Source organism: Dermacentor albipictus, chromosome 1 (genome assembly GCF_038994185.2).
Source record: "Dermacentor albipictus isolate Rhodes 1998 colony chromosome 1, USDA_Dalb.pri_finalv2, whole genome shotgun sequence".
Taxonomy (NCBI): Eukaryota; Metazoa; Arthropoda; class Arachnida; order Ixodida; family Ixodidae; genus Dermacentor; species Dermacentor albipictus.
The window spans coordinates 478436769-478455431 of record NC_091821.1 but is presented as its reverse complement, the minus strand read 5'-3'; the positions used below and the strand labels follow the sequence as shown (position 1 = coordinate 478455431).

At 49.9% G+C, this 18663-nt stretch overlaps 1 protein-coding gene across 2 annotated transcripts in view; it reads left to right on the top strand.

Moving 5' to 3' along the window:
- Positions 1-18663, top strand: part of LOC139059566 (uncharacterized) — an 89422-nt gene that overhangs the window by 32445 nt on the left and 38314 nt on the right. For both annotated transcript variants that reach the window (XR_011514199.1, XM_070538005.1), the window contains exon 8: positions 8670-8876. Coding sequence is in view for 1 of the 2 variants with exons in the window: in XM_070538005.1 (XP_070394106.1) it covers positions 8670-8876 (207 nt within the window). In the remaining variant the exon portion in view is untranslated. The remainder of the gene's footprint in view (positions 1-8669; positions 8877-18663) is intronic.

The following is an 18663-nucleotide window of genomic DNA, read 5'->3' as shown; positions in this document are numbered from 1 at the left end:
TTTATGAAGCGCAAAAGCTGACGCACACAGAATGAGAAAGTCCGAACGTAAGACGGGACAGCGTTGCTCTTGAGTTTCATTTTGTGAGTGAGACAGCTGATGTGGTTGCTAAGTCTCCCGGGAATAAATACTAGCTAGTTAGACTCGGCGTTTTATTGCGACAGCAGTTGCACGGACACTCCAGGCGCATTTCTGCCGTCGTCGCCTGCGTCGCAGCCGTCATGTGCCGTGCAAAGTCCAAGGTTCATAACATCGTTGCCGCCCGCCGTATGCTGCATGTGCGAGCGAAAGCGTCGAGGGTGAGCCGACGGTGAGAGCTCAGTCTCGTACGCGCAGTGGAGCAAAGCGCGGACGAAGCGCGCCGTCTTCAGTCGCGCGCAAGGCACCGGGAGGAGGGAGGGGGGAGGGGCGTTCAACTGCGGCGGCTGCGTGTTGTGCGGCCGCGCGCGGCCACCTGGGTCCTTTCATAAAAGTAATCTGCGATGAGTATTGGGGGCGAGGACTTACGGAGTCGCCATCTGTCGGAAGCGCCTCCCTTGCGTAGTATGAGGGATCACGCGGCGCGCTTGTCATAGGTTTTGCTTACGGCGCTCAATAAAAACACCACGCGGTAGCCCTCCTGGACATTTATATAAGTACTCTCAAAACGAGGGAAGTTTTTGATTGTCGATATAATAACCTTGGGCAAACTGACAGCACAGAATCGTTTAGGGACGCCATCTCTTTACCGAATGCGTACAGTGAAAACAGTGAGTACAGTGAATACGTACAGTACGCGTTTTCTGCTGCTCACCGAACATCGCAGTCCCGGCGCCGTAGCAGAAATTTTCCTCGCGTGTGTGCTTGCTGCATACCCGAGTTGCAGCCGATGGCTGTCTGCCGGTTCTAAGTTTCGCGAGCCGAGCTTCACGCAGCTCCTTGTCCTGCGACTACGCGTATAAGGCTGACACCGGGCTCCATTGCGTACGTCCGGCACTGCGGCACCGAGCCTACCATGCTGCACGCCTGCAAAGTCAGCCACTACCTATTATAGTACTTTCAAGTGTTGTCAAGCAGACACCCAAGACGGCAAAGCCTCACAAATAATCAGAACCGCGGCGCAGGGGGGTCTATAAACTTTCGTTTTCAGCTCGATTCGGCGCTTCCGAAGCAGCCGACGCGGCCGCTGTGTCCGCGTGATCCCTCATGCCACGTCACGCCGACGGTGGCGCCAGCTTTTCCAGTGGGGGAGCTCGCCCTAATATAGTCTAGGGGCGATAACATCGTCGCCGCGCGCCGTACGCTCTTTGTGCGAGTGAAAGCGTCGAGGGGGAGCCTACAATGTCGGCTTAATCTCGAGCGTGCAATGGAGGAAAGCGGGGAGAAAGCGCGCCGTCTTTCGTCGCACGTAAGACACCGGGGGTTGGGGGGCGGGAGGACGGGCGGCGTTCGACTTGGACGGCTGTGTATAGCGCGGCCGCGCGCAGCCACCTGGGCCCTATCTTGAAAGCGATCTGCGATAAGTCTATAGTCAAGGGGCATCGAGGGCTGATAGCTTCGCGTGCGCTCTGTTTTCCTACTTGATGAAATGAGCGCTACGAATACGCGGACGAAAGAACACAAGTACGACAGACAAGGCGCTACTTCCAACTAAACATTTAGTTGGAAGTAGCGCCTTGTCTGTCGTACTTGTGTTCTTTCGTCCGCGTATTCGTAGCGCTCATTTCATCAAGTATGCATAACCAACTCACCCACATCAAGCTTCTACTAGCTCTGTTTTCGCTGCGAAGTTCGCGTTTAAATGAGAGGCAGCACAAAGGTCAATTTGGTCGCGGCTGTTGACGCGCTTTCTCACCCCAGCGTTTTGACAGCGAATGTGCGCGGTCATCGAGTGAGATGTATTCACGTTTACTTGCGCACGCGTGACAACATGCTTGTTCACTTACTAAGCGAACGTTTACAAATTTATACGGCCGTAAAACTACTATCCCCACGTCGTACGGCAGTCTACTAATTTGCCACGGCAATCGATGCTTTGCCTTGGGCGAAAATGCTGCTACTTTTTTAGCCTACGATCATTTTGGCGTCTCATAACACTGCCCGCTGAAACTGCGCGCGTGACCAGGGATGATGCCACAGGGCCAGTCTACATTACCTCCACACAAGTTCCTGTCGACAAAAGCATCTGCTTTGCGAGAAGCATTAGTGATTTCGTGTCTTGATAGCTGGGGCATTGTGGTTGAAATCGTACCCCGAATTGACGGTGTGCAGACAACTCCGGTCACTCGAGCTGAACCCTCTCTGTAGACATAACAAGTGCTGGCATAATAGAACCTGTAGTACGTACACCTGTAAACACTTGGCAAGTGTTTTGCGTGCGTATCACGGCGATATATGTAAATAAGTAATTATTACGGGAAAAAAATGTCGGGCTATTAGAGGACGCACAGATACAGATAGTGCAGTGAGATTAAGTCGGTAAGCAAACACAAAGTACGACAAAACAATAAAAAGAATTAAATTGTGATTCCTGCTTTGAATGAATGAATGAAACCACGTTTATTCCACATTAAAATACGCCGAAGATGCTGCGGTGGAAAGGGGAGGGGTGTTATTGCAAAAGGGGAAGGGTGGGGCTGCCTCCGTTTTATTAACGAACGTCCTGGAGGCAGCTAAGCGGGGGCCGCATGACGCTTGTGGCTGTCGCGGAGCCGATCGCCGACGGGTGGTGCTGCAGGGTCCTGGAGGAACAGCAGCAGTGCTCGCTAGAGCTCGATGGCATGGTCCGGAGACGTGGTATCCGGGCAGGCCCAAGTCCGGAGAGAAGAACGCCAGGGTCACCGCTATATGGTGGCTAGGGCACGAGGCCTTGGTGGAATGTAGAGGGGGCAATCCCAACAAAGGTGGTTGAGATCAGCACGACATGTGGACATGGAACAGAACCCACTTACGGGTGGTGGTGTGCCACCCCTGTGGAAATGGTTCAACAAGTGAGGAGTAAGGAGGGTGCTTGTCTGAATTCTCCGAAGCAAGACTGACTCTCGCCGTGTGAGTTCCTTCGGTGGAAGCGACGGTATAGAGAGGTCGGCCTCGGCGTCTTTGTAACCGGGAGAACGGACGAGCCCACCGAAGTACGAAAAAAAGAGAGCGAACGGCGGAGGGCGAAAGACGGCGATAGCGAAGAGAGCGCGAGGAGGAGAGCGGAGGACGAGGGGAAGTGGAAGAGAGCATGGCGAAAGGATGAGGAAAGCTGTATGCCGCACGAGTCGTGCTGCACGGCGACGACCCTCTACGAGATGGCGCCATATAGTAGCGTGCTTCGTCACCCATTCGCTGATGAGGTCATTACTAAAGCATGCGGCGAGCTCGTCCACCGATACGAATACAATATTTCCTTGCGGGAGGCAAAGACTAAAGGCGAAAAAGCCTCACGAGGCCTTGGCCCCTTGATGAATATTACGGTCTGCAACAGTTAACAGCACTGGCGTACGTGAGCTTCGAACTCACTGCGCATGCGCTACTTCGGCTTGCCGCCGCCGCTCGAGAATACACTCCGCGTGAGCTGCGCGTTCCCGTGTCCCCCCTATCTTTCTGAACAATGAGCGACGCAACCGGTGGAAGTGCTTCGCCTGCCGCTGCTGCCGCACGAGCTGCTCGAGCAGAGGCTCATCGCCGCCTGCGAAGGGACCCGGCCTTTCAGATTCAAATTCTTTGCCTTAATATATTGCGAATTCAAAACACCTAGACAGCTGCGCTCAAATTTCGCATTATAGGGAGTACCGTAATCGCCGGTGACATTTTGGCGCTATAGCGTTCAGGGGCCCGTATAGAAGAGAATTCGGCGTCGGCGTCCGGCGTCGGACACTGTTTTCACACACACACACACAAAAGAACAATAGAACCACACACACCCAGGCCATTCAAGTTAAGCAAGAAATGTACTCAAATAATTAAATTTCTTAAGCTAGAACACGTGGAAAAATCGTAAACTATGACTTGCACAACACCTACAGACATCATAGCTTTCGGATTGTAATTTGAATATACGAGAAAACATAATTCCATTGCGTGAGAACTCAAACAAACCCCTTTTCCAGTGTTTCTAGAATGCACAGACCGGAGACGGCGTCCGGCATTTGCGCATGTCGGCGCGTAAATATCTCCGAGTCCATGGAGCGGCGCCCTCGCTTCCATGAAAGACTTCGAGATGGCGCTCTCCTCTGTCGCATATGGGAAGGGATGAAGAGCGAGGAGAAAGTTGATGTCAACAAGGGACTGAGGCAGGGGTGCGCTTTATCCCTACTACTGTTTATGATGTACGTGGTGAGGATGGAGAGGGCGCTAGAAGGATGTAATATCGGGTTTAATCTTTCATACAAACAGGCGGGTACAGTAATAGAGCAGCAGAGCCCAGGTTTATTTTATGCCGACGACATTGTGCTGCTAGCTAATAAGCAAAGTGATTTGCAACGTCTGGCGAATATCCGAGGACAGGAAGGCAACAATTTAGCTTTGAAATTTAGTGTTAAAATCAGGTGTTATGGTATTCAATGAAAACAGTGAACAGACAGTGGCAATACAGGGCCAGGAAATACTTAGGGTAAAAGAATGTAAATACCTTGGATTATGGATAAACGAAGGCAATAGATATATGGAAACACAGGAAAAAACAATAACAGCGAAGCGGAAGAGAAATGCAGCCTGAATGAAGCACAGAGCGCAATGGGGATACAACAGGTACGAGGTGTTCCGAGGTATGTGGAAAGGTGTAATGGTTCCAGGACTTGCTTTTGGAAATGCAGTTGTTTGCTTTAAATCAGGATACAATCAGGACTCGATGGGAACCAGAGGTCAGTGGGACGACTCGCATTGGCGCTCACGGGAAGACTACAAATGAAGCTGTGCAGGGTGATACGGGCTGGACCAGTTTTGAAGTGAGGGAAGCTCGCAGTAAAATTGAGTATGAAGAACGACTGAGGAATATGGAAAAAAGGAAATGGGCTGGGAGAGTGTTTAGGTATCTGTACAGGGAAACATTGATTCACAGTGGAGGAAAAGAACCAGGAAGCTTGCCAGCAAGTATGCGGCTTGTAGGGTGGGCAACACAGCAACAAAGAACGTCAAGCGGAAAGTCAGAGAGGCTGAAATAATTTCATGCGTGGCGGCAGTGGAAAAGAAACCTGCCATGAGTAACTAATCAAAAGGAAAAAAAACGAAATCAGGAAAAAAACAACTTATGATAACTCAAAGGGAAGCTCATTACTTTCCGAAGTGTGATCGGGATGCCTTAGAAAACGCACCTATAAAGCAAGATATAGGAAAAAAGAAGAAGCAGGTGCTTGCTGCGGTAAAGGTAGGGAAACTATGCAGCATGTTTTATTAGAATGTAAAGACGCCTGCCCAGCGGTCGATTTAGGCACCCCTGGCCTCCTTGAAGCCCTTGGGTTCAGCGAGAGTGGTGGAAAAGTAAACATGTCCGAGCAATAGGGATTAGTAAGGGGCGATTGGAGGATTGGTGGAAGAAAAGTATGGAAACGACAAAAAACGGAGACGTAGAAAAGCAAAGTTTGCAATAGGGGATCAGAAATTTTGGTTATGGGAGTTCATATTGTATTTTTTTTCTTCTTTAACCTAGGTAGTACATTAGGCAGTATAATAGCAAGAGCTCGATGGCGCAACCCACCGCACCGTTCCCAAGGGGACGCTCGTACCATCCATCCATCCATCGCTAAAACCCCTTAAACTTCGTAAAGTAGCGACACTCTGCTCCTCCGCCTTCACTCCTCCTCGTTTCCCTCTCTTACGCGCTCCCTCCTCGACCATAATGCGGCTTACACCACTCGAGCCACGGAGGAAGGAAATAAGGAGAGGCCCTGACGTCACACTTTGTGAAGCTAAAGTGAAGCCGGAAGTTGGCATTGCTCATGGCGTTGCTCCGCCTGTCGGGCGAGCTCTCCTCTCTTGTTTACGTTTCTCGCGAAACCACGCCGCGCTGCGCGCAACCATGTTGCTCAGACCCGCGCGCTCCGCAGCAATGCTAAGCAATCGTTAGCACGTTAGCATGATTCCGCGAAAGAGGGCTAAATTTCACGCGGATATTCCTTCGTCAGTAGCCATTGCCGTGGCGCGGTACATTGCGCACAGCGTTGCATGCACGTTCATTTCACGAACTTTAGTTCCTCCTGTCCCACCTGGCCACAGCAACATCCGGTAGAGCACGGTCCAAATAACGCAGCGCAACAAAACACGGAGACCAACGCAAACCTACCAACACAGCGCTTTTGCCACGGTACGAAACCTACGGAGCAACCCCTGTGAGCACACAGAACCATAACAAAGCCGCCATTGTGGCCCGAAAGGCGTGGCCGCTACAGCAAAGAAATAAAAAAAAGAGCAAGAAAGAAGAGAATCTAACGCGTCATTTCCTCCACACTTTTCTCCTAGCGCGCGGAGGGGGTAGGGCCTCTCCTCAGTTTCCTTGCTCCATGGCTCGAGCGTTGCAACGGCGCCAACATGCGCTCCTCGCCACTCCGTAGACGCTTCTCGAGCGAAAATGGCGCTGATGCACGGCGCGAGCGCCGTGATGCTATTAGCAGGTGATGCTATTAGGCCAACAGCGACGCGGCGTCCGCCTCGGCCACAGCGCGCGAGATGGAGGCGGCATTCTCCAAAGCGTGCCGTTACTTTACGAAGTTTAAGGGGCTTAAATTACCGCATCGCGGCTCATGGAACAGGTCGCGTTTCGACCAGAAAAACCATGGAGGAAGGAAATGATAGGAGGGAGCATGTGACAACGTGATTGAATCCGTTGTGGCGGCGAAACACGTGATAAAACATCAGAGCGCGGTGGGTTTTAGTATTCCCGGTTGGATTTTCTTTTTCGCTAGACATTCAAAATCATTTGAAGCTCTTCAAACAAACAAAAACATGACCACCGCCACGGCATTATCGCCTAATGCCGCGCTCAAGTTTCTGGATTGTGGCATTAAATCGCGGTTTTGCGCTATGCTTGTCCGTTCGGTGAGCCGCATGAAAGAGAATGCCTCTCAGGCGTGTCCGGAGTTGAAGGCAAATGTTGCAGGCCTCACCGCAAGGTGCGCGGCGTTGCTACACTGCTGACTGCTTTTGCGGTAAGTGTGCACTGCGGTTTGTGTTACAGTAAATTGCATAGTGAAGTCTGTCGTCATTTGAGAAGCTAAGCATGCATATAAAGGGAGGCTAAAAACTGTTGTAAGCTGGTCAATTCTCGGGTGAGGAATAAAGCGAAGTTTAGTCGAGTTGGAGCGCAGATTTCTCTTTCGTTCGCGATGCATGTTATGCTTTACCCGCCGTGGTTCCTTAGTGGATATGGTGTCGGGCTGGTAAGCACGAGGTCGCGGGATCGAATCCAGACCACGGCTGCCGCACTTTGACGTGGGCGAAATGCGAAAGTACCCATATACTTACATTTAGGTGCACGTTACAGAACTCCGGGTGGCCCAAATTATTCCGGAGTCTTCCACTGCGACGTGTCACATAATGAGATCATGGTTTAGGCACGTAAAACCCCATATTTTATTTTTGTAATAAGATCGTATGCGTCCGATGGCCTACCGCTTGTTAGTGTTCGCAGTACGCAATGTTCGAAGCGGGGAGAGTACTTGTTAACATAGCGGAGACCGCATGACCCGGTCGTATATCGGTCTCAAACGCCAAAAGCTGGAACAAGTGCTGTTTGCAGTTGCTGCTGCTTTTCTTGGCAGCAGATAAATTGAAAACGCACCGCGTTTCATGAGAGAGCAGCATAGCACGTACGCAGCATATGGAACTCACCGCTTCTTGTGGGAGTTGGCGTCACCTGAAACAACAAGCTCCACCGCGTTTGCCCTGCAAGGACGACTCCGCTCCCGCAATGCGATCAATCGCATGCCGGCAAACCCTCATGCTTAAGACGCCACTGATCCAGCGACAATGCAAATCAATAAAGCTCGTATAACAGGGCAAAGTCCACATGGGCAAGTCCTCGGTCAAAAATGTGATGAATACATATCGCTTATTATTGCTCACAACGGTCTGTTCACTTTGGCCGAAGTATATAGCCTGTAGCCTGTAGCGCTGACGTTGTGAGCGCTACACAACTCGCACCTTGGCCGAGTTGTGAACCTCTCACAACTCGCCCAAGGTGCGGAACACATTCCTTTCGGGAGGACCGAGGCGAAACAAGCATCCAGAGAAAAATTCGACCCAAGATACTAGCACAGAAATTGAGCAGCCTCGGAGGCTTGCATCTGAGCAGCTAGCAGCTGCTGGCCGAGCGCGCACCGAATAAAAATACCGGTGACCAAACGTCTGCGCAAATCTCGAATTTCTTCCGTGATCCCGACGCGAGAGGTGATGTGTTGGGCCGCCACTGTGGCTTCACAGAGTGTTCGCATGCCAAGGCTGTGTGACGTAATGCACCCTCCTGTCTTTTTCCTTACTCCATGCAGAAAGCCCGCCTTCGTTCATAGCGTTCGCAGCGAGCGTTTCCCGGTAAAGATTACGTTTACATACGCTGCAGTTGCCGGGAAGCGTGAGCAGCAGTCAGGGATCTTTGAATGCTATCGCGTTCCACTCTTAAAAGCGAAGCTTAAGCGCCGTCCAATTTTTTCTCGTCCTTTTTCAACACGTACACGATGGTGATGTAGCTGGCTGGCCTACATTGCACGCAGGCTCTCCAGCTGACCATCAGAACCGGGGAGATGGAGCAGGCCGCCGATCTCCGAGGCAACCGCAGCACGGACGACGGCTCGGAGGGCGGCGCGGCCACGGCGGGGGCCGCGACAGACGTGCGCGTCCTGCTCTCGGACAGTCCGCTGTGGGCGGCCGCCCTGAGCGACAGCGTCCCCTTTCTCGAGGCGGCAGATTTCGCCTGCCGGGTGAGCGCGCTTTCAACGAGAGCGGTGTCCCTCAGGTTTACTAGAGAGATTTGTCATAATATGCTCTTTGAAAAAAAGAAAGAGGACGGGGGGAGAGTAAAAAACGTCTTGACCGCTAAGAAACACTAAAGGACACAGTTTATATGGATTCCTTAAAAACTAAACTTTCGTTAATTTCGCTGCAATAGCTTGATGACTTCAAGATAAAATGAAGGTAAAAGTACCATTTGTGAATATCGCGCTAAAATTTCAGGGTTGGTATGTCCGTGTTATGTCACAGATTTCAAAGTATTTCTTTTTTCGTACTGAGCCATCGCGGTTCGATAAAAGTTCTTGAAAATTGCTAAGTTCAGTGTTTGGCTTTTTTTTTTCGAATTCAATGCACTCGACAGCTAGCGATAGCCAGATAACTATAGGCTCCGAGCTGATGGAATCAAAATCAATGACGTCAAGGCGGGGTGGTGCGGGAACTTCAGGGCGGCGCCGCCACCCGTATTTCGTTTTTGCATGTTTTCCGTCTTAGCAAGCCTCTTCTCACGGTAAGAGCGTCTTTTTTTTTATTGAGGAAGCATTACATACTAATTTCAGTTCCAATATTTTTAGTGTCTCTTTGACTACGTGTTAACAAAGTGTTAACCTCCTAGTAGCGCGGGCAGGCCACGTGGAGCTCAGTTAGGGCAGAATCGACTGGTCACCTTTGATTGCCCGCCCCGCGGCGCTTCAACGTGCAACGTTTGACGGGGCTCACTTTCGGTCACGCGACCTCACCGCACACCCATCGGCCTGCGTGCGCCGTTTCATTTTTAATACGCAAGCATTCTTTGGCGAGTGCTCCAGCAAAAATCGGTCTGTCATGTGAAAAGTGTAATGCTTCGTATCTGAACCAAAATGCGTAATTCGAAAAGCTAGGATATTTAATCGTTATAATACCGTAGATGTAGATGATAGGTAGTTTTATAAGCGAGAAGGAATAATTCAAACCCCTCCACCCGATGAAAAATTTGACGAGAGAAAATTGTTCTCGGCAGGCCGCATTGAAAGCTTTTCCGCATTATGAGTGTGTGTGCAGAGAAGCCTGCTTTGGGGTTGCTGGGTATAAAAATAACTCATTGGTACATGTACTACTACTACTACTAGTACTACTACTACTACTACTACTACTACTACTAATAATAATAATAATAATAATAGCAATAGATTGATAATAATAATATTCAATGGTTGGTGGTAAGGATAAAACTGGTGACGTCGCCGTCGCCGCCTCAATGCTAGAAAAAGGAAAAAAAGAAAATAAAGTTGGAAAAACGGGTAAGCAGCTGTAGTGAAACCGGCCGTGACGGCATTCCGGCTCACATGATACGATCGGTATGAAGAGGCCATGCCAGCTTCCTGGCAACTCATCTCCACGACTCATCTTGACACGGACTTCATTTTTTTGGCACCGGAAAAGCGGTGGCTATACAGGCATAAGCGAGGAAGTGTAATTAAGCAAAAGCGAAGTAACAGCCGAGACAAAGAATGCATAGTTATTAGTAGACAGTTTTCACAATCCCTGTATCGCTTTCCCTTCGGCAGCCGTCGTGTGCATACAGTTCCTACCACCAGAGGAAACTAGCGCCAGTGTCAGCGGGAGCTGCAAGTATGGACGCTCAGCTGGCTTGGGGACGTTGCTTTCATAGGCTCTCATAGATCCGACCAAGACCAAGGCAGAAAACAACAAAACCATCTACCGGTTCATCCACCAGTTCGAGGGACCAGACTCGGAACTCCTAGAGAAGGTACGCGTTAAATGCTTCGGGGACACAAACCCAGCAGCTTACGCAGAGCGCTACCGAGGAAGAGAAAACGTTAACCTGGACAGACCCATCACGCGAGAAGATGTCTACGCAGCGATTCGAAACACAACCAGAAACACGGCCGCGGGTGCAGACAAGATAAATAACGCACTCATCCGCAACCTCAGTGAAGAGTTAGTCGCAGAATTAACCGACTTTCTCAACAAACACTGGGAAGCTGAGACCGTTCCCGAGGAGTGGAAGCATGCGGAGGTAGTGATGATTCCTAAACCGGGCAAGAAACTGCAAATTGAGAACCTCAGACCGATCTCGCTCACATCGTGCCTGGGAAAACTGCACGAACGAGTGGTGACGCTGAGACTACAACAGTACATGGAGGACAACGAACTGTATCCCCACAGCATGTTTGGATTTAGAGCAAAATTATCGACCCAAGACGTTCTGTTTCAAATCAAAGAAGTACTCGGGAACGTCCACAGGAGCGGGGAGAATATAATAATGGCATTGGATATCAAGGGGGCTTTTGACAATGTAAGCCACGAAGCTATCCTCACGGGCATGAACGACCTGAACTGCGGGAGGAGAGTCTACGGCTACGTCAAAGCCTCCCTTTCAAACAGAACGGCAACTATTGGCCTCGGAGGGCTCCGATCAGAGAAGTTCCTTACTCCAAACAAAGGGACGCCTCAAGGGTCGGTCATCTCCCCCACGCTTTTCAACATAGCAATGATTGGCTTGACAAAACAGTTAAAAGAAATCGACGGCATACACCACGCCGTGTATGCCAACGACATCACCATTTGGGTTAACACAGGCTCGCCCAGACAGAAAGAAGAGAAGTTACAAGAGGCAGCCACCTGCGTAGAGGACTGCGTCAGAGCAAGAGGGCTAGCCTGCTCCACTGAGAAGTCCGAGCTCCTGAGAGTTTGGAGAGGAAAGCAAAACCGCACAGTCCCCACCAGCGACGAGTTAAAGCTCAACGTCTACCTCGAGGGGAAGCCGATACCGGAAAAGACGCTCATCAGAATCCTGGGGATGTGGATACAGTCAAAACAACGCTGCACCAACACCCTCGCCCTACTCAAGGCATCCACCCTACAAGTGGCCCGCATGATCACGCGCGTCTTACACAGACGCCATGGCATGCGAGAGGAGGACACACTCAAGCTGGTCAGAAGCTTGGTCGTCAGCTGAGTGGCATACAACCTTCCATTCTACAATCCCATCAAGAGTGAGGTATAACAGGCGGACGCGATTCTACGCAAAGCCTACAAAACCGCACTCCACCTTCCCTACAACACCTCAACCGAAGAGCTCCTAGCCTTAGGACTACACAACACCTTCGATGAATTGAAAGAGGCGCAACTAGTCTCCCAACAATGCAGACTACAGCAGACCCCATCTGGCAGGGAGCTCCTGAAGAAACTAGGCTGCGCCGATCAACTTCAAGAGATACAGAGGACCTAAACAATTCCGGACGAGTATCGCAACACACTAAATGTAGCACCCATACCCCGGAACATGGATCCCAATCTACACAAAGCACGCAGAGAAGCGAGGGCTGATTACCTACAAAAGACACTAGCACCCCAAGAAACGACGGTATACGTGTACGCAGCCACATACGCCAGAGCAGCTGGGCAGAGCAACAGCAACGCGGTAGCAACGGTGATTGATTCGAACCTACGCGAGACATCACTACAAGGCTGTACGATAGTCGAGGCTGAAGAAGCGGCCGTCGCTCTAGCGGCAGCGGAGGGATATCGGTCTAAACGGTCTCTAACAATCCTTACAGACTCGCAAACAGCGTGCCGCAGCTACCTACGCGGCAGAATAGGGCACGGAGCGCTCCGCATACTCCGCTCCGGAGACCACATAACACCACGACAAACAAAATAAGAACCAATTAGGCATACGATAGTATGGGCGCCGGGACACACGGGAGTGGCAGGGAACCAAGAGACGGACAGGATAGCTCGAGGGTGCACTTATTACCGAGCATCCAACGTAGGCGACCACGAGGAGACCGAACCTGTACCCCAAGACTATTCGGCGATACTAAATTACTACAAGGGCTGCAGAAAGCGCTATCCACCACCGCACAACTCCCTTAGCAGAGAGGACTCTCTCGCGTGGAGGCAGCTACAAACGGGCTCGTACCCGAACCTAAACGTACTCAGCAAAATTTATACCACACAATACAATGACAAATGCCCCTGGTGCCACGAAACACCCACGCTGTACCACATAACGTGGGCATGCCAGAAGATAGACGTGGTACCCGTTATACCAAACCCGAGTGCGGAGCAATGGGAGGGAGTGCTCTCCAGCGATCGCCAGGTCGACCAAGAAGGTCTGATTCGGCGAGCACAACTGGCAGCAGCATCCAGCGGAGCCCTGGACTAAGGGCAACCGACCGTTGTGCTAGAAGATGGACGATTCCATCTGAAGACCGCAGAAGACCAGCGAATCTAGAGCTGATAAAGTTTTTCGCTCACTCACTCACACTCTGTCAAAGATTGGTGGTGGGGTAATTCGCACTCTCCGAACCGGAGGGGATGGGGCGACAACAAACCCACCCCGCGTGCGTTTAGTGAGGGTTCGACTGCTGACCGGCGATAAGGTCCACGCCTGATCGACCGTGAACCAGAGGCATGAGACGGGAGGCGACGTACGACACACACATTCAATTTAATAAATTAAAATCATGCGCGAGACATAATGAAAGAAAAAGAACATACAACTTCCAGTAGTGGGTCCTAGCTCGCGGAAGGCGTGCGGGTCACACAACACACGCCCTGACGCCACTCGCGCGACACTAAGCCCACCACGTGGGAACCATTAACACTCGCGAAATAACAAAAAATCTGCGACACAAATGAAAAATATACGCGACAATAAATGCGGCAAACACTACACTAACAGAACATACAAAAATTAACACGCGATGGATAAACAAATGAAAGATCAAACGCGATTAGAAAAGAGAGTCCGGCGCAAAGTTCTGAGAGCGGGCTGGAACACGAGGCTTATCTGGGGCGTGCTTGCCGAGGTCCCGATCTGAAGAGCGTCGGGCTGCTGCAACCTCGCTGCCGAAAATCCTGACGGACTTGCACCGTCTGTCGCTCGACCGGCGAAGGCTTCGGCCTGGAGATCTCAGCCTGCCGACCACATCTTCAGCTGACCCCCGGTGCCCGACCAACCTCCTCCGTCTTCCAAGCCGCTCTGCCGGCTCGCCGAGCCGCCTCGTCCCTCCGCCGCGCTCAGGCGACACACGTGACCAAACAGGTCGTGCGAGCTCGGGACAATGGGAAGCTCTCTTCCCCATCGCTGTGCAAGCGGCGTTGTTGTTGCTGCGGCAATGGCGGCCATCTTGAGAGGGGCGCGGGCATGCACTCTGTGACACACTCGTACAAAGCTATCTACAAGGTGTATTTACAAATAGAGAACGTTCGCGGAGACGGACAGAGCCCAGCCAGGCTGTGTCGACTTTTCGTCGTCTTCGGCACCGTCGTTCTTTTCTTCACTTCACCATAATAATAGTATGATCATATATTGTGATTCACTCGTGAATTGGCGACTCTTTTATAAAAAATGTGCACAGAGCATGAGCAGTTAACACGTGCTACGGGTCTGTAGTGAACTGTAGATTCTTGTTTATGCGACAAGCTGGTCGAACCAGTTATTTCGACTATCCTTACCTGTACTAGTTATGCTAAGAAATTATAGCGACGTAAGGGCCAGTGAGTTACTGATATGCTATACCCACAAATAACTTTCTGTGGAAGTGAGGGGACAGCTACAAAGCCAATGCGCGCACAGGTAATCGCACTCCTGTAAATAGCTCCAAAATCTAATCGGTGTTGGCTTAAGCAAGAAAACCAAAAGAAACGTCTTATTGAAGAGAGAACTGATATTAAATTTATACAAGATGCACTACTCCGTGTTCAATTTCATTCATTTCTTCGCTTTTTTTTAACAATCCGCGTTTTGGCAAATGCGAAACCACTGCACTTAAAAGGGGCGCCCATTCAGTATCTGTTCCAAGGAACCCAAAACTACAATCAAACCTGCCGGACTGCTTATCGCAGCAACACTAGTGCAGAAGCTTGGCCCCTGATGGCCACACCAATTTGTCCGCGAGCAGAACACAACAATCAAACCCCGGCCCTCAGTCCCCAGCAGCTGCGCAGCAACTGACCACGGCGGCGGTCAGACCTGCGACTCAGCAGAGGGTGCTAAGAATCACTGGCTCCGGACAGGCCGCCATTGGAATATGAACCTGGCAACGTTTAACGCTAGAACGTTATCTAGTGAAGCGAGTCTAGCAGTGCTATTGGAGGAATTAGAGGGCTGTAAATGGGATATAATAGGGCTCAGTGAAGTTAGGAGGCCAAAAGAAGCATATACAGTGCTAAAAAGCGGGCACGTCCTGTGCTACCGGGGCTTAGCGGAAAGAAGAGAACTAGGAGTCGGATTCCTGATTAATAAGAATATAGCTGGTAACATACAGGAATTCTATAGCATTAACGAGAGGGTGGCAGGTCTTGTTGTGAAACTTAATAAGAGGTACAAAATGAAGATTGTACAGGTCTAAGCCCCTACATCCAGTCATGATGACCAGGAAGTCGAAAGCTTCTATGAAGACGTGGAATCGGCGATGGGTAGAGTGAAAACCAAATACACAATACTAATGGGCGACTTTAATGCCAAGGTAGGCAAGAAGCAGGCTGGAGACAAAGCAGTGGGGGAATATGGCATAGGCACTAGGAATAGCAGGGGAGAGTTATTAGTAGAGTTTGCCGAACAGAATAATATGAGGATAATGAATACCTTCTTCCGCAAGCGGGATAGCCGAAAGTGGTCGTGGAGGAGCACGAACGGCAAGACTAGAAATGAAATAGACTTCATACTCTGCGCTAACCCTGGCATCATACAAGATGTGGATGTGCTCGGCAAGGTGCGCTGCAGTGACCACAGGATGGTAAGAACTCGAATTAGCCTAGACCTGAGAAGGGAACGGAAGAACCTGGTACATAAGAAGCCGATCAATGAGTTAGCGGTAAGAGGGAAAATAGAGGAATTCCAGATCAAGCTACAGAACAGGTACTCGGCTTTAACTCAGGAAGAGGACCTTAGTGTTGAAGCAATGAACGACAATATTGTGGGCATCATTAAGGAGTGTGCAATGGAAGTCGGTGGCAACTCCGTTAGGCAGGATACCAGTAAATTATCACAGGAGACGAAAGATCTGATCAAGGAACGCCAATGTATGAAAGCCTCTAACCCTACAGCTAGAATAGAACTGGCAGAACTTTCGAAGTTAATCAACAAGCGTAAGACAGCTGACATCGGGAAATATAATATGGATAGAATTGAACATGCTCTCAGGAACGGAGGAAGCCTAAAAACAGTGAAGAAGAAGCTAGGAATTGGCAAGAATCAGATGTATGCGTTAAGAGACAAAGCCGGCAATATCATTACCAATATGAATGAGATAGTTCAAGTGGCTGAGGAGTTCTATAGAGATTTATACAGTACCAGTGGCACCCACGACGATAATGGAAGAGAAAGTAGTCAAGAAGAATTCGAAATCCCAAAGGTAACGCCGGAAGAAGTAAAGAAAGCCTTAGAAGATATGCAAAGGGGGAAGGCAGCTGGGGAGGATCAGGTAACAGCAGATTTGTTGAAGGATGGTGGGCAGATTGTTCTAGAGAAACTGGCCACCCTGTATACGCAATACCTCATGACCTCGAGCGTACCGGAATCTTGGAAGAACGCTAACATAATCCTAATCCATAAGAAAGGGGACGCCAAAGACTTGAAAAATTATAGACCGATCAGCTTACTGTCCGTTGCCTACAAACTATTTACTAAGGTAATCGCAAATAGAATAAGGAACACCTTAGACTTCTGTCAAGCAAAGGAGCAGGCAGGATTCCATAAAGGCTACTCAACAATAGATCATATGCACACAGTCAATCAGGTGATAGAGAAATGTGCGGAATATAACCAACCCTTATATATAGCTTTCATTGATTACGAGAAAGCGTTTGATTCTGTCGAAACCTCAGCAGTCATGGAGGCATTACGGAATCAGGGTGTAGACGAGCCGTATGTAAAAATACTGAAAGATATCTATAGCGGCTCCACAGCCACCGTAGTCCTCCATAAAGAAAGCAACAAAATCCCAATAAAGAAAGGCGTCAGACAGGGAGATACGATCTCTCCAATGCTATTCACAGCGTGTTTACAGGAGGTATTCAGAGACCTGGATTGGGAAGAATTGTGGATAAAAGTTGATGGAGAATACCTTAGTAACTTGCGATTCGCTGATGATATTGCCTTGCTTAGTAACTCAGGGGACCAATTGCAATGCATGCTCACTGACCTGGACAAGCAAAGCAGAAGAGTGGGTTTAAAAATTAATCTGCAGAAAACTAAAGTAATGTTTAACAGTCTCGGAAGAGAACAGCAATTTACAATAGACAGCGAGGCACTGGAAGTAGTAAGGGAATACATCTACTTAGGGCAGGTAGTGACGGCAGATCCGGATCACGAGACAGAAATAATCAGAAGAATAAGAATGGGCTGGGGTGCGTTTGGCAGGCATTCTCAGATCACGAACAGCAGGTTGCCATTATCCCTCAAGAGGAAAGTGTATAATAGCTGCGTCTTACCAGTACTCACCTACGGGGCAGAAACCTGGCGGCTTACGAAAAGGGTTCTACTGAAATTGAGGACGACGCAACGAGCTATGGAAAGAAGAATGATAGGTGTAACGTTAAGGGATAAGAAAAGAGCAGATTGGGTGAGGGAACAAACGCGAGTTAATGACATCTTAGTTGAAATCAAGAAAAAGAAATGGGCATGGGCAGGACATGTGATGAGGAGGGAGGATAACCGATGGTCATTAAGGGTTACGGACTCGATCCCAAGGGAAGGGAGCGTAGCAGGGGGCGGCAGAAAGTTAGGTGGGTGGATGAGATTAAGAAGTATGCATCGCCACAATTAGTACATGACCGGGGTTGTTGGAGAAGTATGGGAGAGGCCTTTGCCCTGCCGTGGGCGTAACCAGGCTGATGATGATGATGATACTTTAGCAGAAAGCTTCTCGAGATTGAAGGCATCAAACACACCATGTACGCTGCTGACATACCAATATGGTGCACAGGAGTCATAGATGGTCAGGTTGACGGAGCCTTACAGGCGACCATAGACACTATCGAAACTTATCTCGAATCCATCGGTCTCAGATGCGCCCCCTTGAAGTCGGAACTCCTGCTGCATAGTCCCAAAAAACGTGGTCCAAGGCCCAAAGGGTGGACATCGTTGGAAGACGGAGACATCAGCCTATATACTAGAAACGGGTGCCGCCTACCCAGAGTCGATTCAATCAAGGTCTTGGGCATGATCGTTGAATCAGGGGGTACAAATGGGAAGACTATAGGCAAGCTAATTGCTAAAACTGAAAGTGCCGTTCGTTTAGTTCGGGCGGTATCAAATCGGCATCATGGGAACTCAAGGAGAATAACCATCATTCGACGATTGCTTGCGTTCATTCTGTGCCACTTTACATAACTGGCAGCTATGCATCGATGGAAACGGGCAGAGCGTGATAAATTGAATGCACAGCTTAGGAAGATTACGAAACGGGTTCTCGGGTTACCCGTATACACCCGTACGAAGCGCTTAATGCAGCTTCGCATTCACAACGGCTGCAGCCATTGGCGGGAATAGCATAATTATGGCGCAATATACTCGACATGAGAGTGGCGCCACCGCGCAGACACGCCGGAGAAGATGGTGGACGTGTAAGATGGCGCCGGGCCCGCGCTGTATACCACATTGAGCAAGAAAAGAAATGCGGCAGCAGCCATCTCACGATGACTGTCGACGGTAATGCATTAGCATTGACTCTATACAGTGACACAACGTATTGGCACCGTTGGAATTGGATATTTAGATGCCAGCTTGGGTCCCCGCGTATA